Consider the following 21,761-nt stretch of genomic DNA (forward strand, 5'->3'; position numbering starts at 1 on the left):
GTGCGTCTGTGTCCATTAGTATCTCTAATATAATACCAGCCACTACATAAAGCTGCATGGATTCTTGTTCTCCTTCAGACCACAAAGCACACTTATGTCAGACTTGAATTTTATTCATGCGGTACAAACATATATCAGATGCTGAGCTGCTCTGGGGAACAAAATAAATTCATTCGTTGAGGTAAACACTGATATGCTGAGTCAAAGAAGCAAACAGTTTCTGGGTGCCAAAGAAGCTAGCTGGGTAAAATTTAAATGCCTCAACTTCTTACGGTCAGCAGAACGGCTAACTATCACTCCACGGACCTATTTCCACACAACAACGCAGCAGAGCCAATTATTAGCCGCTATAAATGGTAAACTGTCCTTGGTTGACAAAGTATTCTTAACTCAACGTCAGCTTATGCTAATTTTACACTGCTCAACTTTCTGTTCACACTACACAGCGTGTTGTAATGTTATTAAGAGGCTTGAAGTACTTTTTTTCTTTTTTTTTTTACTGACCGGCGTAGGATAAATCATGGATGAGTGATCAGTTGGGCTTCAAGCTTTATACAGTCTGTAGTTTGAACTAACTAGAAAATATAACTTGTTGGCACAGATGGGACAAGAAGTGTTTATTATCATTATTATTAGCTTACTAATAAAACATTGTGTACAATCATCTGTCTTCCACCTTCTCTATTTTCTATCTCAAACAGAGTGCATGCATAAGTGATGTGTTGTCTGCCAGAAATTCGAGACACAAGGAATTAAGTCATTTGACATCTGACTTTTAAGTTATCAAAGAAACAAACTGAACAAAAGTTAGCAGCAACTTGCTTGCAGCTGCTCCAGGACATCCTGTGTCCACCAGACATCATTGGAGAAACACTGATTTTTAACATGAAACTGCTTTATTCAGTGTTTTTACCCACTCGAATCACCACATTCATTTTTTTTTTTTGGAGAGGAGACCTCCCCCTGTGGATAATTCGTCTCCCGGACAATGAACACTGAAGGAATTTTAACTGGGAGAAACTGAGTACATGACAACCAAAAATAAGACGTCAAATGTTTAACTGTGCTTACCTTACTTGTTCAAAACAAATTTACCTGGGTGAACCACTTGCACATTTAATTGATAAAAAGTAGAACCATTCGGAAACAACAATCATTCGGAACAAACAGAACATCCCTTTTTTTAGATTACATTTTTTTTCTCTGAGAAATTTAGGAAGAAAACAAAACAGAGAGGGAAGCAAAATGTAAATTCTGCAAATAGAGAGTCATCCCAGCAGTTCACACTGACTAAATCTAGGTAGGCTTGGTAGCTAACCAGCCCACACTGTGAGCTGCTATGGCGAGTTTAAACTGGGATCATCATCTAGGTTTATCTTTTGATGTCAAGACTGCATTTTTCTTGTGTTAGTATCAATAATGATGTGATTTATGATATCAGACACTTCCCATTTATCTTGTGTTTTCCTCTGAGCTTCAGTCTAACATATTAAACCTTTAAATCAACTTGTGACATCATTAACGCCACAACTCTACATGTGAGGCATGTCTCCATGCCTACTATAAAGCCCCTGTCTGCCTCTGTGGATGGCCCAACTGTGGAAAAACAATATTCCCCAGTCTCTCTGCAGAAGTCCAAATATAGACTTGCAGCAGTGTGTTGATTTGATATCTCTGCCTAGGTGTGTTCAGCCCCTGGGTCACTGTCCTCTATCATGTCATCAACAAGACTTGCCACTGAAGGAGTAAGCTCTATGTAATCAACTCTACCGGGATCAGATTTGAGAAGTGAACAAAGCCGCCCTTCTTGCTATCTCCTTCTCTTCTCTTCTTCTTTCTCTGTCTGACTTTCTGACTCATTCCACTTCCATCTCACTATTTTTCAGGTTTGTGTTGGCTTTGGGTTGGGCATCATTTCTTTTTCCATATCGTCCATTTGTGGTTACTTGAGATTGCAGATAAGTGATCCGATTTCCAGTCTAACAGGCGAGCTACATCTAACACATATAGAGCAGCTGCTGCAACACTATACTTCCACTATATTTAGTGAAACTGGTACACCAGCATGGCTGATGTACAGCTGTGAGCGTGTTGCCTCATATCTGGTTTTCGCCGCCTTTGTGTTAGCTTATTCTTGCTGATCTATCTCAACCAAGTCATATTCTTCATTACAGAGGCTTGACATATAAACCTCCACTAGTTCTGCTCAACCACTATTTTTCTTTTGGTACCTCTTTCTTGCTAGTCTTATAGTTGTTCACACACTTTGCTCCTTTAGCTATGCAGTAAGCGATGGCTTCTCTCTTGACCTATTCCTCTGTCGCCTTTAGTAATAATGGCATATTACATTAATGTACTTTTATGCATTTGGTTAGTGGTTGTTTTAAAAGTGTGGCTCAACAAAATGAAAAATTAGGATATCCAGGGAGACAGACATGTCCATCCACCAGAAGCTTTTCTAAATGCGCAGTAGCGCACAGATTGTAGAGATTATTTGAAAAAGTTTTAATTCTGATAGAAAGCTAGTTAAAATTAACAGAATATTGGGGTAGATTAAGGCCCCGTTCACACGAGGACGCTCGCGGGTGAAAACGACAAAATATTTTATCGGAAGTGCCTTTCGTTTAGACGGTGATGGCGTTTTGGGGGCTTAAAGACGCAAAAATCTGAAACCACCTTCCAAAGTGGAAAAGTTAAATACGCTCCGCCGTAGCGTGTCCGTCTACACTGCCAAGACGCAAAACTCTGCTCAGATCTGCTCACGTCACGTATGTGTTTACGTCACATACATGCTCCAGTACAGGAAAATAAACAAACGTGGAATTATTTCCATGCGTCGGACCTTCAAGCTGCTCTGGCAGCTCTAATAAACTTACAGGAGTCTTTCCACCAAATGTACAGGATATGTACAGATAGTATTACTGAACAGAGAAGGATCTGTAATTACCTCTATCACATTTTGGATGCAGCAATTTGTCGGAGGCGAGCCAGATGGCTTTGGAGGAGACCTGGGAGATCTAGTGGATGGTGGAGAACTTTGTGGAAGGAGTAGCTGATGAAAATGTGTGGCGTGAAAACTTCTGCATGCCCAAAGATGCTCTTATTGCTTTAAGTGATGCCGCCTGGCATGCATACAATCGAATTTCACACACTTTTGTGTCACCGTATGCACGCAGATTTCCCCCCGAAAATGCTTGTCTAAACGAGGAATAAAAAGTGAAGACGCGACGCCACTTTTGCGTCTTCTGTTCAGACCGTCCTCGTGTGAACGGGGCCTAAACCAACTGTCAATCACCCCTTCAGCCAGCTTTTGTTGGCATCAAATCTGGCAGAAAATGAGTTTGAACCAGTCTTTTCTTTCAAAGAAATCTGGCTATTTTTTCCGACTATTGAGCCTATAGCCGTTAGACAAAAGTGCTTACTACTACACAACCATGTAAATTACTTAAAACAAACCAACACAAGAAGTGATGAGCCTTATGAATAAGTTCAACCAAAATGTTCTGTTCCCTATCTTCAGCCTTGCTCACTTATCCATGTTTCTTTTTAATTTATTACGAGCTCCAGAATACAAAGTTTGCTGTGGTATACTGTAAATACAATTTCACTGTATGTAAAAAATAAATATAATCCATCATTAATCACAGCCGCCATGGATGGATCAGAGTTGGAACAAAAGCTCATTAAAGTGAAAGTGTTCCCGTTTGGTGTTACTGTAGTGTATGGTGGCAGATGGCACGGAGGCTGAGATTGTTTAAAAGAGGAAATTTAGAGGCTCCAAACACCTCTGGAGGCTTCTGTCAAAGCCCGGGAAAGAAGATGGGAGTGGGAGGGGTGAGCTGGATCGGTGCGGTAGGGTTGGTGTAAAGTCTCCTGGATGATAATGATCCCCTTCAAGGTGAGAGAGGAGGGGTGGAGGGGGGTAATACATCAAAGATAAAGACATGAGGAAGAGCAGCGGTCCTGATGAAAGATGGGAGGGAGAGAATTACACCTGCATCCGAGGAGGAAACAGTAGTGACAGAGACTGAATGAAGGGAGGGAATCTGTCTTCAGCTGTTACCAAACACTCACAAAGTTGTACTCAGACAAAGTTCCCAAAGAAACTGTTGTGTGTGGAGCCTGTTCTCCACAGAACAAACAGTATTGGTTGTTCAATAACTGACAATGACCTTTGTTAACATTTTCCTCATAAGTGACCTCTTCTGGCTGTGCAAACAGTGATGTTCTTTCTAAGCTGCAAAGATAGGGTGACCATATTTTGATTTCCAAAAAAGAGGACAATCGGCACGGCCTCGAGACACAAATTCAGACAGGCTTCTCGGAGGTTGATGAACATGCTTTATTATGCTTCAATGGTGCAAAATTAACTTCTGTAATAAAATAAAATGAAATCTGTAAAAACTTGTAACAAAATAATAGCTCTCGTAGACTCTTTTCAAATAAATGAATAAATAATATGAAATAATGTTCTAAATATGAACTCTTCTGTTAGAAAATTTAGCTTCAACAATATATCTCTTAATAACTACAATAAGATAAATAATAGAAGAGTCTCACAAAGATACTAACTTAACAAACAAAAAGGATCTATACTTTTCATCTTTAGTTGTCTTTGAGCTTTGAGCTTTGAGATCTCCAGCACCTTTATTAGACACTGAGACATATGTGCCAGCATTGCACATGGTGCACTCCGCCTCCCACACGTCCCGACAGGGACGGTACGTCGGACATTTTTTTTGCAGTTCATCTGTGAAGCTGCACTTTCGCGTCGGCATTTCCCGTGCAATGTTGCTCCACTGTTCGATCTGCCCTCTGTCTGCTCTGCTCTCTGTCTCTCTGTCCCTCTGTGTGTGTGTGTGTGTGTGTGTGCGGCGCTGACCCGCCCACAGGCAGCCTCTTGGTAATTACGTCTCGCAAAATTGTGTGCAAAGCGCTGGTCAATTTACGTGCACGTGTACTGGTCCTATGAAAAACAGTGAATACCGGACATTTTCGTGAATTTATAAAACCCGGCCGGACGCCCCGGACAGGACGTAAAAAGTGGACATGTCCGGGCAAAAGAGGACGCTTGGTCACCCTATGCAAAGATGGAAGTAGTACCATATACTTATATTGCTGCAAAACTGTCATAGAGGAGTTTGCATGGGTTTTTGGTGTTGTTTCAGTACAATATTATATTTTTTTTGTGTTGTTTTTCATGGTTAGATAAAAGGTCTGTTGGTTGTGATCCTATCATAAGTGGATGTGCTTGGATTTAGCAATTAATCCATACCTTTTCATAAATTTCACATTCATAAATCTGTAAGGGAGAGCAAAGATGTTTCTCTCTTCTTTTTTTTTTATGTTTCTGATTGCCGTTTCGCTGGGAAAATTCTGTAAATCTGTTTCAGTTTGTTTCAACTCCAGCAGCTACTTTGACATGTGACTAATCATCATTTAGAGACTCTAATTATCAAGCAAGCAGGTGAGAGTGTGGTAAGTAGAAATTAGGTTGGCTAGTTTCCAAAAGTTCACTTCACATTCAGGGCCACTCAACCAGGGACAGGATAGAAAAAACACAGCGACACAACATAATACACAGGCAGACATAACTAAAATAGTTCAAATTAAATATCTACAGCTCCATGATAGCTGGACAAACTCCATCTACCCATGAGGATCATGCATCATGCTACAATACACACTATTTTACAGAAACAAGTTAAGGCCGATGGTGAAAAGTGGCGTAATGATAGTGTCATATAACTGTAGGGCTAATTCGAAGTTAAAACTTGTTTTTAAGAGGTCTCAATAACATTTAGAATTAAAAACATTCCTGAAGCTGATGATGGGAGTAGCTAACACATGAGCCATCTCACTTCCTTCTCATTTCTGTTGGGAGTTGCACATGTGCAGGACCGACCAGGCCGACCAGTCAGCTCGGATAAAACACTGACAGCAAGATTTTCTCAGGGATTTCTAAGCTCAAGAATGAAAGTTGAACCACACATTTGTATTTCTTTACCCTCCAGTTTCATGCAGATGTACAGCTCTTTAGCATGTCAGTCAGAGACTAAAAGTTTCTCTGGAATATTAGCCAAAGTCTGTTATCTGTGCCCGAGGTCTGCTATAAGAGTTTAGCATTCGTATCATCCCGGACAGAGTGGCTGTGAGGAGTTTTCAGCCCTACTGCCCAGATATCCATTTCAGATTCAGTCAGGTGTTGCAGCAGTGACACCTCTAGTTGCTCTTAAAGATTGCAATCAGTGACCTCTGATTTGGGTAACCCAGTTGTCACGCTGTGCTGTCTTGATGTATTGTGAGCCGTGGCAGAACCCAGGGCCCTGGAGATGGAGATGGAAAAGCTGACGGAGATTGTGGGGGGCAGGCTCCAAGGAGCCAAAGATGGGACAGTTTCAGCAGAGTGGACTTCAGCTTTTCCGCTGAGCAACCTTTTCTTTATATAAATAAAACAGTAGTGCTTTTAAAGGGGTAGGTGGAGGAGGCAGGGTTGGTGGGTTCACTCACGGTCAGTGAACACAGACGGGAGAAGATTTCCTTTTTTCTTGTTGACTCTCCTGCGATTGATTAGTGTGTATTTTCAGCTCTGGAGTCAAACAAACACATAGACTTGGACTGTAAAATAACCTGAGCAAAGATATGCATGTTGAACAGTGTTCTGAGCAGCTTCTTAAGTCATAAAGTCATTTTTTAATCTAACAAGTGGTGCCAAACAGTGATTGTTAATGCAGGAGTTTTTTCTCTGTGTTGTTTGAGTCTGGTGGTGGCTAATGGTGCTCCTCTCAGGTGTTTAGAGAGCACCACCACAGTTGCTGTCTTGAAAATATTCAAAATATTCTACTTCACGCTGGTGTCATCTGCATTTCATTACTCACATATCTGTTAAACCACAAATCCTTTAAAGCAAACATTGTTGTTAGCCTTCATGCTTCATCTAGCTTGTTCATCTCTAGCCAGCATTCCCTGTGGATCTGTGCCATCGTACCCAGGAGAATGTCTTCATGCTCTGGTTTGCATGCTGAGTTTAAAAAACAAAAATATGTTGAGGTTCATTTAAGTGCCACATAGCCAGAGAGGCTGACTTTGTTATAGGAAAGTAATCGCTCTGTCACTAACGACTAAAAAGAACCTCTGTGCAGAATTGAATATAACATGCTTAAGGCCATTGAGACCAGTTACATACACACCGTGCAGTACTTACACAGTACAGTTTCTACACAAATCACAAGTTGATGCATTGAGGTTGCATTTAAAACATTTCGATATTCATACAGCATACTGTTTTCAAAATATCGTACATGCTGTATATATTTTTTACATGATACTGCAGTACCCATTTAACCATAACTCATGGTTCCATGCCTTGGGATCATAAATTAAATGTATTGTATGTTTACTTTATGGCTTGAACTAGAAAAATGTACCAAATACGGGAAAAATTCAGGAAAGTGATAGCAGCATGTTGAAATCAGTGCTTGTCACATGTCACATTTCATAGGATATCATAAGAATTGAGCCTGCAGACTCTTAGGAAATCAACTGAACCCTTTATGAGTGTTGCATACATTGTTCTCTTCAATTAGTCATTGCACATAGAATTTGGCACATTCAAGGTTTGGAATCAAACCTTTTCTCATCATGTCGGTGGATTGGCTGTGTGGCTGAAGTAATTCATGAACTACTCAGCAGTATCTTTCATTGACACAGTTAGGCGAAATTGCAAGAAAGATAAAACACCATAAAAGTACCTGCTGAATTTTGAAATACTTGAATATCTGACCTTTTTGGTTCGACCTTGATGGTTTCTCCTGATACTATAATTATTCTAATAAAAGGTGTTCAGTCTTTGCCCTCTCTAAATGGACCCTGGATCTTACAGTTGTACTACAGAAGGGTCGAACTCCACCTCTGGGCCCTGTTCTGGCCCCTTTTTAATGGTTGCATGGATTTAATTAACTAGAGGGGAAGTCTTCCGTGCATTTTAAAGCAGGATGACATACTTGTGAGAATCACCTGCTAAATTATGGATCACTAAAGGCCACTGTGCTGACTTTCCTGCTATATACGCATTAAACCTATTTCTTTCCTGCAGATTTAAATTTGTCTACAGGCTGGGGTTTATTTAAATATACAACATTATTGCTGCTAAGTATTTCATTTTCAGATTGTTGCCAGAATAATAAAACAAGCCCACTTCTGATACATCTATTCTCAGTGTGACTTCTAACAACTTTTGTACACTGGCCACGCAGAGAAAGTTACAAGTAAGCAGCTTTAGAGCATATTTTGTCTATTTAGATAGAGAAAAAACTTCAAATGGCTGTTATGCACTAAAAGCAAGTGAAATGCAAAGCCATTATTTGTCATGACGAGACAGCTCAGAACTTATTTTACTTTACAGGGTTTTTTTTGTGTCAGATGCCAGTGAAATGCAGCTGCAGCGGGCCCGTGTAGACAGCTTGTAAGTCCTAATTTGCACCTAAAACCAACAGCTCTTTGCACTGTGTCATTTCAATTAAAGTCCCACCTGTGTTTCTCTCCTCCCACCTATTCACCGTGAGACGACTACACAAAGCAGATGGCTAAATGGAATTTCAAAGTCAAAAAGTACCACATAGTTATATAGCGCTGCTTGCGCCATGTTTGACACTCAATACCATGAAAATAGTCTTTTTTCATGTATTTAGTCTACATCATAGCACTTAGGAGTAAATCCAGTCACCAGAAAAAATGCCTGAATTGCAAATTTCTGCAAGGCACATATGCTGAATCTATATTTTTGAACCACAAATATGTTGAATATTAATATTTCTGAACCGCTTCAACACGTTCTCATTGTAACACATGACAACCAATGCTTTAAACATGTAACGACTGCAACAGTTAAAAATATGACGATATCTATGTCAAAGAGATTACAATCTGTTTTAAATTTGGATTAAGATTTGGTTATGTAAAAATAACAGGGTTTGTCTAAAAAAACAAATTCCAGACACTACTTGTGATGCAATCACTGGGCAAACCTTTATATAACCTTTTTAATCATGTTGTTTGTTGTTGTTGTTTTTTTTTTACACATATGTATTATTACTCTTAAAGAACTGTAAGGATATTCCAATGCGTTCTCATCCCAACTCGTGATATACCGAGGCTCACATACATGGAACCCCTTTCTTCGATTTCAGGCACCCTTTTCGCTAGGAAATGGATAACTAAGTAATAAAACCACTTGACTAAGGTTAGGGTAAAAGAACAGGGTCGGGCTTAAAAGCAATTACTTCTGCACATAACTGCAATTACTCTGTATGACTCCAAATCACAATGCTGATTCTTGGTTTCACACAATCACAGCTCTGCTGGGTCAAAATCTGGGGTTTGTTTGAACCTCTATCTCTCCACCATCAGGAGTCTGAGTTTCTTGTACTACGTCCTTTCCTCTAAGTGTCCAATGTTATCACGGATGGATTTCCATAACAGTCAAAGGAAAGCCCAGTGTGTCTCATACACATTCTCAAGGGTTCCATATGTATGAGTTTCCCTTCATAATAAAGTACTAGTCTGTCAACATGCTATTTTAGAGACCTTTCCTTGTGAAACCAAGGACTTTGAAAGCATTCTTCGAACACTATTTATGAATCACAACCCATTTAACAGTTCCTTCAGCACACTACACCTGAATAAATTACCATTTCTTGAAGCTTCAAAAGCAGAGTAAAGCCTGATTCATTCAAAGCTAAGGTAATTAAACAAGTATACCAATAACAGCGAGAGTTGGCGACAATAGCAACTGATGGCTTTGCATTTTAATAACATTCTCTTCACTCAGTGCCTGCTGCTACCGTGTTGCTCTTTTTGACCAATAGCTTTAATCAAATAAATTATCTGGCCTCAATCGATACAGCGCATATGTCCTCTCACTCTGACATGTATTTCCATCCAGGTGGGGACTTGACCTCCACATGATGTGAACAGTTCAAGGCAATTAATAAGAGGCAATGGCTTTGCACGGTGGAACCTGGCCAGCCGCTTTCCACATATGGAGCCTATGTGACTGGAGACATTTGTCACGAGCAAGGTCATTGAGCAGTGGAAGCTAAACGACTAGGCCGTGTCCTTCATGTGCTGATAAAATCTGTTAATACCTGAAAATACCACTACATTTTGACTAAAAGGCACTTTGACTGATTAACAGCCACTATGAAAATGTACTATATACCAAAGATTCTTAAATCGTGAAAGAGATTGAGAAATATTGAGTGAAAAAGCTCCTGTGAGTGGATTAAAAAAAGTTTCACAACCTCACTCTTCGCCACCCAATTCAGTTCGCTTTCTCTGCAACCTCCTGCCCCTGGAAAATGTCATGCGTTCCATTCATGAATAATGTTGACAAAAGCAACATTATACTAAAGCGTTCCTGAGAGTCTTCCAGTTGATGGTTCTATTACAACAATGTTACCTCTCCTTGAACGGTGTTTACTCAGCTTGTAATTGGATGTTACATAAAAAGGCTTTGTTGTCATTAGTATGTGTCATAAAAAGGAGCAGGCCTTGCATGACTATGAAAGGAACATTCTTAGATTGCATGTCAAGATGGGTCACATCTGGTAATTAAACCTACTCTAATTCAAAACAAATATATGGGATTGATAGAAAGCCCATCCCCCCCATCTTTATTACTATGGGGAAACTGGTCAAAATACATTGAAATTTTAGCCATTATTCTAGAGGTTGTAGCTACCTGTAGAATGATTTTGAGCCTTTTTTAGAGGAGCTTGTGAAAATATACAGATGCGGAAAAAACTTGTGTGCAAGTTTATAAGACAATTAGATATAGTGACATGGCATGACAACCACTTAGCAACATGTTCTGTCTACTATCACATACTTAAAAATAAACATGCAAAACCATCAGTTCCATAAATTAGATTGAATTTAGTCACTTAAACAAAATCTGAGAAGACTACCAACACTGCAACGCCTATAATTTGCACTGTTTACAGCTGTTTCATTTGATTAAATCAGGAAAAACAACATGCATAAACATGTTGATAGTGCTGTACAAATAATGTGCTGTGGCAACGTGTCCATATATTTAACCACAAACAGTTTTTTCACTGAGTAAAACTAAAGTTAGCTATAGCTAGCAGTCTGACACCAGTGAGGCTTCCATGTTCACTTTTTAGTATAAGTAGCAAAAAGACCTTTAGTAAACCAAAAATCAAAATCAAAACGGTAATTTTTTAATATTACTTTGGTTCCGATGTTGTGAACCAAACCCACACAGATTAGTTCTAATCCTCCAAACTCTTGTACACAATGGCAAGTTTTATAGGTGTTTGGAGTCTGTTGCAAAGACACATGAGAAAGATTATTTGACAATCTGAGTTTTAAATCTGGCCTTTGCAAATGATGTTTGTTTAATTAGCATTTATGGGGCAGCTCTAGTTTGTCAAAAAGCATTATGGATGAAGTTGTTTTATGTGGAGTTATTACAAGACTTGTTATAAAGAGTAAGCAGGCAGGTTGCATTGTAATGTGTCCCACACAGCTCACAAGCAATTTGGGTGGCTGACATGCCTACACAACCCAAGGCTGGGTTTTACAAGCCTGAGAATCTTATCGCTAGATCTCAATTGGACTGAAAAAATACAACAGATTTTTGCTGAGTTGTTACTAAATCCCGAAAGGCCTGTTTTGACTGAGGAATTTTAGTGCAGCTAATTTGAGGGAGATTATTGTAGCCATAGTGTAATTAATGCTGACACTCCCCTGTGTGGACTGTTTGCATATGTGGGGGTAGGGAGGCTGTATGTAAAAGCATGTGTGTACGTGTGCATTGCAGCGCTTGTGTACGTGTGTGCGTGTGCATGCTCCTTTGACGCTGCTGACCTTCATATCCCCTGGTTATGCCAGCAGCCATTTATCTTTTATTCATTCTGCCATTTGTGACCAAGGCAGCGTCTCTGGCACTGACGCTTGTCAAAACAGACCCTCTCCCATGATATGCAGCATGCTGTAGCCTGAATGGCCCGCACACTGACAGCTGATGCACAAGAATTAGACTGGCTGGTTCCTTTCCCAAGAATTCACCAGCCACTCTCCCTGTTTCCACAGCCAAAACTTTGTAATTCCACAGATCCTGCTGTTGGTTTGCTATCTGCAGTGGCTCGTAGAAAAAACAAGCTCACCAGCCACCACTGTTGTTGTTCACGCTCTGCTGGGTTCGTGAAGCTTCTGACTGAGCATGCGGCTCCAACATCTGTCAACAACTCGGCTTGTCTCTCACTGACAGGTGTACCTGCTAAAACAAACTGAAGCATTGTGTCTGAGCTCCTTGCTTATGTTTAATTCTCTCCACCTGGCTATGTGAGCTTTCAATTATTCAGTCTCCAAGTTGTTATTAGAAAACAAAGCTTTGCAGGAGGAGATTTCCATTTTGGACCACGTTTCTACAGCCCAGATACAACTGAGACCTTGTAAAAACACAACATATACAGATGGTAGCAAATGAAAAGACAACCAACATAAAGTGGTTTAATAAGGTGTTGGCTACTACAAGCCACTGGTCCGACTTCAGTGCTCCTTGGCATAGAGTCTTTACTGCTCCTGCTACTCCAACTCCACTGGAAGATTTACCATTATTCTTCCAAAATATATCTCTCATTTGTTGATGAGTTATTGGTGGCAGGGAGCATTGTCTAGCCCATTGGTGCAGAATTTCCCTGGGGTGTCCTACTGCATTGAGAGCTGTTGACTAAAAAAGGCCACAGCACATTATTCACATCACTTTCACACTCATCAAACCGTTCTGTGACCTCTCTTGTGTGGGGGATTTGCATGTATTGCATCATTCTCCACTCATTTATTCAGGTGTTTCTTATATTTCTCACCCATCTGGAGCTAAAAAGATTTTCAGAAAATTGGAATTGTTCATGCAGAACTAAGGAGCTCACTAAATTATCTCTAATCAGTTTATATTGCAGTTAAGCCCTTTCTTTATAATAATACTTTGTCTTAGAAAAGACTCCCAATGCTTCCTTCCTCCTTATTTCTTAAACCAAAGAAAGGCTCATAACTTTTGTATCTCACACCTTTCTCAGCCACAATACTAAATATTTCAATGTGAGGGAATGAAGCTTTTACAACTTTGGACTTTGCAAGGTCAGACAGAATTGAGATGGAAATGAAAATGCCTTAATAGCCTTTGTGGAAGCCCATGGATTTATGTTAGTTGAACCTAAGAGACCTTCTTCCAGCCTCCCTTATATCCTAATGATGGTTAGTGTCAGGATTACACAGACACGGTAAAAAAAGGTAAATAAATGGTAAATAGTCTGGCAGCAAGAGTTGCCAAACAATCAACATCAAATAAAAGTAGACAACAATATTTTTTTTCTTTCTTTCTGTATTTAAAATATATACATATCTATAGAATAACTAAAGTTAAAGTTAAAGTTAAAGTTAATAACTATATTTTTTTTAATTTAATATGACGGTAATTTATTGTAAGTCGCTTTGGACAAAAGCGTCTGCTAAATGACATGTAATGTAATGTAAATGTAATGTAACTGCCAGGCTTTTTACCATTTTTTTACAATTTATTTTCCCTTTTTTTTTTTTACAAAAAAAACAGAAAATTGCCTTTATTTTACATTTCGCAATATGATGTGTATTTTTACATATAATTCACTGTAATTCAACATTATATGGACCATTAAGCAATTGAATAATAGTGTAAAAAATTCTATAATGTCCTATTATATCATTTGACAGATTTGAACTTCCATGTCATGGTTAATATTTGTAAAAAATAATTTCAGTTTTTGTGGTATTTGAACTTAATGCAGAAAAAGATCAAATGCCTTGTAAAGTAGTACAGTTTCTTTTACAGTGTACAACCATCATCTCATTGTTCGCTGATTGCAAAAAAAAAACCCCAAAACCTAGCTCCTACACATCAGATAATGGCAGAGATTTCGTCTCTAGGGTCATTTTGATTCTGCCAAACTAGTCATGAGCTCTCAGCGATGACTCAGCGAGATCTCATTACCGCTCTCACTAAATCATACTCGCATGATCATCCTCAACAAAGTTCATTTGTCTTGTGGTAGACTCCATGCAGCAGCTATTATTCCAGATCCTTTTCCTGAGCACAAATGTTGCAGTGATGTCACATTTCTCCCCTGAGATTCGAAAAGCATCTTTGTGAACAACAAAGTTTTTCTTGTGGGTTGGTTGACATCAGCTAATATAACTGTTATTAGAGGAGAAGCGCTTCCAGATCTAACAATGAGAAGTTGATATGACATGTGTCAACCTGTAGTTCTAGTCATTATTTTCTCTTTGCCTCCGACTCTACTCTGCTGAACCTTTCATGTAGTTGACTTCTTTGATCTCGAGTCTTTGATGGCGGATTGTAAATACAACACCATCATGTTTTCTGTTGCTGTCAGGGTTAGCTCTTGACACCGATGTGATGGATTTGTTCGTCGGTTTCTTTGTGGCGACGAGGCTTCTGCTCTCTTAGTTTGAGGCAGTGAATGCACAACTGTCACAGTTCATGCTCCCCCCGGGGGAAATAATCCTTAGCATTTTGTTATTGTTATTCAGACAATCATAGACATGCTCAGATTTGCTGAATATACACAGCAGCCTATTGTTTGATATTATGAGTCTTCAGGGGGGGATTCTGGTTTTCACAGGTACTAATTGGCTGACATATAAAACACTGCATTCATTTTTAGGAATCAAAAGTTCAATGCTTTTAATCATGCACCCCTTTCAACACCTGGGAGTTATTTAGGCAGTTATGCAATATCTGTTTTAAGACATCTTGTTAACATTCAAATATTTTAGTAATCCAAACAAAACAAAAACATTTTTTTTTCTCAGTACAGTAGCAAGTGTTACAAGTTTATTATAAATATTCTCTGCCTCTCTCTTTATCTTTTTCTCTCCCAGATGATACCTGCAGACTGAGTGACTACCGTCGGCTGAAAACCAAGATTCTGGATTTGCATGACAAACGGTACATGGGGTCTAGCATCCATGGAGCCCACAAGGACAACATGGCTGCCAAGAAGCAACTGGTTGATATGATGTTCAAACGCTTTGACGCAGACACCAACGGTCAAATAGATGCCAGCGAGCTCTCACAGGTATGGACACTCAACAAAATGTGTTTTAAAGCCATTTCACATAGAAAAACAGATTATTGTCTGAAAAAATTTGAAAAAAATGTATAAAAACATATTTTGTTCTTATGAATGCTTGCACATGGTTGCAGAATATGATTCATGATTTCAGCAGATTTCAGGTTGCGAAAATATGTCTGACCAATGAAATCCTTTGTTCCAACTGATGTCATATACCTCTAGGTCATAGGTCATAGCTAGCTTGCTGCCAAAATGGGGGAACATCAGTTTGGTTTTCTCAACACTAATGTTGGGCAAAAAAAAAAAAAGATATAATGTAGTACTGTGATATGAGGGATATCGTCTCAGATTTTGGAGAACACAACAAGGAATAAGAGTTGTCTTCTCCTGGTTTTAAAAGCTGCATTATAGTAAAGTGATGTTCTCTTGTGAACTCAGTGGTCTGTTCTTGTTGCTCTATTATAAGTCATCAAAATCTGTGAAATATAAATCAAATCATTAAAAAAAATTAATTATTTTTTATAAAGTATTGTGAGATATTTGATGCTGATATATAGATATTTGATTATCTCCATATCACCCAACCCAACTCAACACCCAATACTGTTTGACAAAAAAATCTGCAACAGCTCTCTTATCAACCAAATACAGAACAATATACAGCATGATACCGTCCAGCAACAATAGCAAGTGCATATCAGCTAAATTACCATCTTCACACCATCATCACCCAGTTGCTCGTACTTTCAAGCATTACATTGTAGCTTCTTTGTCTGTATACATTTTTTGTGTGTGAAGCAGAAAACACTGCAACACAGCCAATTCCAATAAACTTGGTGTGCATAGTTATCATGCGCAAACATTTGCATGTGGATTTTCCATTTTCACACACTCGTGATTAGAACACAATACACATCACATTACAGTGATTAGATGGCTTTTAATGCACAACAAGACATTTTCTTTAAAAAAAAAAAACAATACTTATTAAAAGGGGGGAAAATGCATTAACTAACACGAAACTTTTCAGAAAAAAAGATTGAGGAACAGGAGATCTTCTAGTAGTCAGGTTCTTTTATCCAAAAAGGAAAGCTGTTTAGCATTTTGTAACAGCACTTGCCTTTTTTAAACCACTCCACAGCACTCCTTAAGCCTGTCAATACTGCACAGTCATTTATATTTAAATAACCATTCAAATGTAGACTGCAAATGAACAAACCATCAGTATGCTCAGGTGTTTAAACCAGCTGCTTTGATGTCTGCTATAATTGTGTCCATTTTGCTCCTCTTACCCTTCCCTCTGGTAGCCGTGGTGCGTGGCTTGAGGTAAAGCGTTTGAAAAGCAATGTGGGTCAAAGGATTCTTGTGCTCATGGGAGGCTGCAGCCTTTGACCAGCGCTGCCAAGAGGAATGCTTGTAAAAAGATATTCTGTGCATAACAAATAAAGTCTCCCAGTACCTGAGGACTGATTTAACATAGAATGTATTTAAATAATTGAAAGGGTAAGCAACCTGCAGTGGTTTTCAAGAACATGAAACCAGTTGCTGTTCTCAGGTCAGTTTCCTGCTGATCCAGTAGGATATCCCATCTGCACAGGAGTCACCTTGGTCAGCTCTGTCTGCGCCCTCTTGCCCAACAGGGGAGGCCTCGTTAGATTAATTTGAATATATTTTGGTATTTGGAGTTCAAAGCATCTAAATAACGCCTCAAAAATAGTGATATTTTTTGCCATATTTTCATATTATTTACATATTTTTGCATGTTTTTACATTTACTTGGTACCCCGTGCCAGCATGAGAGAAATCAATGCCTTGTGAGTGAAATGCATAGTCAACAAAGCATGTAGTGCTCTGTTTCATGGAATAATATTGTCAGTGTGCTCTGAATGTGGATTTGAATATGCCCTCTAAAGCTATTGAATATTGTTCTGGATTTCCAAACCTCTAGGAGATGCCATTTGTTCTATTCCAGGCCAAGCTGTACATCTCCACCTCTCCCTAGGTGTTTGAATGAAACAAGCTAGTCGGTAATAATTAACATCCAGATGGAGGAGCTCTTTTTAGGGGTTCCTCAAGGGCTGCTTTTAGCCCTCATCCTCTTTTTATCCTAGACACATATGGGAATGTTGGCAGATTTCACACACCAGCTACAAATGCTGAGAGAAAAGAACAGCAGTGTGCTTTTCTGGAATAGTGAAAAATTAAAATATTAGTGGATTGCAGGTGGCTCTTGTTGGTTTTCAACTAACTCCAATTTTTTCCATCGTGCATACTTTGATGGTCCTTTTTGACTTTGAGGCACAGAAATTTGTGTGACTAACTTGGTTTTCTGACTTGCTTCTTTTTTGTTCTGAGCTTCAAAATCAGGAGTAGCCCTGTTTTGCTGCAGTGACAGGAAACCTTTTTATCTACAGCCTCAGAAAACTTCTGAGCTTCCACATACTTTCACCTCACATCAACATTACTGCATAATAGATGATTGCATGATAAATAACAGCACAAAGTAGCTTAATCAGCCTGATGAATCACTTAATAAACGAAGACAGTTGTGGGTTGACAGTGCTTCAACATAAGGGCGCCGGAATGTAATTATGGATTGGGTCTTTAATGAGTTTTTATGTTGGTGGATTAAATGTTCTCACAGAATGTAATTTAAAAGTAATTAATAGCTTGGAATGTACAGTTTTCTTTTCTCTCCAAAGATGTGGCTTTTAATATCATACACAATATATAAGGAGTCAGATTCACTCAGATTTCATTGTCAGAGCAATCAGCATGTTCTTAACCCCGGTAGCGGCTGCAGAGTTCTGCCTTATTGACAGAACTTGAATGTGATAGAAGACAAGATATTCATGCAAATTAAATGTTAGTGTGACAAAGCCCTCAAAATGAGCATTGCACAAGCATATCACATTCTTATCAGCTGTTGAAAGTATCAAACTATGGCTGGCACCCCCGTGCCCTAAAGTGCCCTTTATAATTGGAGTGTTTTCTGATCTCATTTCAAATTCTAGGATGGAAATCCCTCACCCTGGCTTACTTGACTTGCTAGAGTGTGCACATGAAGGGGCACAGGGAGCAATTGTCCCTGCCCTTTTAGTCTTGGGTGCCCTTTTAAAATGGCAAATCAAAACTTTTTTTTTGCATTGCTTTATCTATCGTTTGACCAAAGACAGAATGCCTGAAATGAGCAGAAAAGGTATGATAAGACCCCTTGCTGCTGCTCTGTCCCTGTCTGCCCACACTGTTGTGTCTAAAAACATGACGATAACGATTCTTGTCATCTGATTGTACTATTTTTTATAATGCAACTATAGAGTTTCTTTTTTAAATTATATTCTGTAAAAGAAATTCAAGGTCATAGCTTTTGGAATGATTGCGCTTATTGTCCCTTCATAGAAGTGAAATTTGTCATGCAGTTCTGAAAGTCTTTTCAGAATTGTGTTTTAATTGAAATAAAAAAAAGTGTGAGATCAGATGACCCCTGCTCACTCTTACAATTTGAGGATCAGACATGTCCTCAGCTAGACCAGAATAAGGTACAATAAATGAGCAACAATATGCTCATATTTTCTTAAAACGAAACAGTATTAGATATCTGTCTGCAGCAGTTTTCTCAACCTGGGAGGTCACCGGCAAAAAAACAAACAAAAAAAAAAAAAACTGTTACTGTGTAAAGTCGGTTGCATGTGTTATTCAGTGCTTAATTTGTAAATGAGGAGGAGCTGCAACACAGAGAGGAAGCTGGTACAACCAGTCAGTGGGAGAAAGTCACAACATGTATTGTGAACGGCTGTGAGGCTCAGTTGGAGCGCTCGGTGGTTTGATCCCTGACCTAAACCCTGGCAGCCTACATGTTGAAGTATCCTTTAGCAAGATAGTGAAAGCTCCTGATGCTGCGTTCATCTGTGTGTATCAATGAATTCCTGATGGTGGCTAGAAGTGGGTGAGACATATATATGTAGTCTAAGATATTATTGTTAACGTTGTTTTGAAGATGTGCAATTTTACATTATCAAGTATAATATCTTAAAAAGAAAACAAACGAAAGGCGCATAGATGGTAGGGGGGAGGTGCATGAAAGTCACTTTGTTAACAATATTAAGAAATGATAATGATAGACTTGCCGCTCTTGTATGCTGCACAATTTACCTCAGGAGAGGGAACCTAAATGTTTACCCATTTAATGTCTCTACATTTAAGTTTAACTGGGAGTCTATTGAATGATTAAGTTTAAAGAAAATAAACAAGAGCTGTTGTTTCGATTGTGTTCATCCATAGATGTCCTAGTAAGCAAGAACAATTTTAACAGCTTTTTTTGGGTAAAGAAATCATTTTTTAAAATATATCGTCAGATTATCGTTATCAGAAATTAATAAAAATAATCAAGTTTTTTTTTTTTTTTTAACATATCACCCACCCATAAAAGTGGCAGGTGGCAACATTAAGGGTAGCCCTTGTCCACTAATATGAATGTGTGTGTGAATGGGTCAATGGGCCGTGTGTAGTGTAAATTGCTTAGAGTAATAGCAAAGACTAGAAAAGCTCTACATAAGAGCAGTCCATTTACCATCCATTTACAGTGCCTGGAGCACATGTGCTGGCTGTTACAACTTAACAAAAATCACCTAAAATGAGCAGGGGGAGGTGTATAATAACAGATGTGTACGCTGGTTTGTAGTTCTTTCTCATCGCTGATGTTGTGGCTGGTCACAAACTTCATCTTGATTATTTTGAGCAGTGGTGGAAGTATAGTCCCCTTACTTAAGTAAAAATACTATTACCACACTGTGAAATTACTCCACTTCAGTAAAAGTCCTGAATTTAAAACTCACTTCAGTGAAAGTTTTTAAAAAATCATCAAAATGTACTTAAAGTATCAAAAGTAAAAGTACTCATTATGCAGAATGGCTCCCCTAAGATTGTTTTATATATTCCAAATGTATGATTGTATTATTATTGATGCATTTATATAAGCATAATTTAAATGTGGCCAAGGTAGGGTTAATGTTGACTACTTAATATAGTGGTATGTTGTTTCATTTGTTAAAATAAGATTTTAAATTTTTCATGTTTTTTATGTTGGCAGCTTAATGTATTGGAATGAAAAGTACAATATTTGCTCCCAAATGTGGTGTGGTAGAAGTATACAGCTAAACAAAATGGGAATAGTTAAGTAAAGTACCTCAAAATTGTACTTAAGTACAGTAAATGTAAATGTACTTAGTTACATTCCACCACTAATTTTGAGTGATCACGACTAAAAAATAATAGGAACCCATTATTAACAGAACAAGGTCTGCAGTTTAATACAGTATCCTCATTTGTCTGTAGTAAAATGAAATAAGTTAGCTCAGGAGAAGATAGACCTAACTTTAAGACATTTTGTGTCTGTGATAATGTGATAATCAAGAAGAATATGGAGTTAAAAGAGACAAAAGGATGTCAGAAGGCTGGTCGTGAAGGTTGGACAGAGGAATAAAACTAAACTTAGTAACACTATCTGATCAGAATCATGTGGTTTTATATATAAATAGTGAGTTTTCTGCTCGTACAGGACAGCAGCATGCAAATGTGACCTTGCCTACAGCCTTTAAAAGTAGGCCAGTGACCAGTGCTGTGTTACATTTGTCCAAGTGAGGCCATGTCTTGGCCCTGTGTAATCACTGGAATGGGTCTGAAATGTTATGAAGCAGTAAAAGCTTTTGTCAATAGGTTTTCTATCGGACTAACTGGCCAATGCTCCATTGGTTTTGTAAATTAAGCTTCGATTTGAAACAGGCAGAAGATGCATTCTCAATAAACATTACAGCTGGTTATCCCATCAGTGATGTGCATCAGTTCATTTAGCTCTCAAGGTCTGCTGAAAGCGAGTCGACGTGCCCGTGGTCCTCTTTAACTGTGGTTCAATAGTTACTCAATACAGAAAAAATGCCTGCAAATTTCTAAATATTTTTGTGTGCAGGGATTAATGTCATGCCAGGAAATATTTAAGAAATAGAGTGAAAGCATCAAAGTATACAACTCCAAAACCATTACAAATCTCTCAAAAGTGATTACTCCAACACATTACTCCAAGTCAAAGCATGCAAGAATCAAACATATTTTTGAGTCTGAATACCTTTTTCTAATGAAGAATCTGAACAGCATTTTAAGTGATCACTCATCAGGAGGTCTAGATGAAAAAAACCTTTTGCAAATTCTGATCAAATAATTCTTTATTTGAAAGACACAAGCTGCTTTTTTATCGTGCACACCAGTTATTTGTTACTTGTTGTGTTTCTGGGACACACTAAGGATGTGCCATTACAGGTGACTCCTAAATTTTGGGCAAGTCATCTGGGAAGGGAAGTGCAGTGATCCGATGGACGAGGCATGATGTATAAAGCCGTCCCTTGTGATCAGCTTTTTGACAGCTGATCTAGTATGATGGATGTTTCACTGCCAGGGCCACGCGGAGGGGGATGAGCAGGACCATGCTTTAGCAGCATGATGATAAAATCTGCACAGAGTTTGGGGCCCTTTTCACCATCTACTGTGATAAAACTTCAGCTTGGCTACACTAAACTGACAGCTAATACCCTGAGTTGTTTCATCAGCTTT

At 38.7% G+C, this 21,761-nt stretch overlaps 1 protein-coding gene across 1 annotated transcript in view; it reads left to right on the plus strand.

The window, feature by feature from the left end:
- fstl5 (follistatin-like 5) overlaps window positions 1-21,761 on the plus strand; it is a 210,628-nt gene that overhangs the window by 93,800 nt on the left and 95,067 nt on the right. Inside the window, exon 5 of the mRNA XM_059345975.1 lies at window positions 14,965-15,161. Within this exon, the coding sequence (XP_059201958.1) occupies window positions 14,965-15,161 (197 nt within the window). The remainder of the gene's footprint in view (window positions 1-14,964; window positions 15,162-21,761) is intronic.

Source organism: Centropristis striata, chromosome 12 (genome assembly GCF_030273125.1).
Source record: "Centropristis striata isolate RG_2023a ecotype Rhode Island chromosome 12, C.striata_1.0, whole genome shotgun sequence".
Taxonomy (NCBI): Eukaryota; Metazoa; Chordata; class Actinopteri; order Perciformes; family Serranidae; genus Centropristis; species Centropristis striata.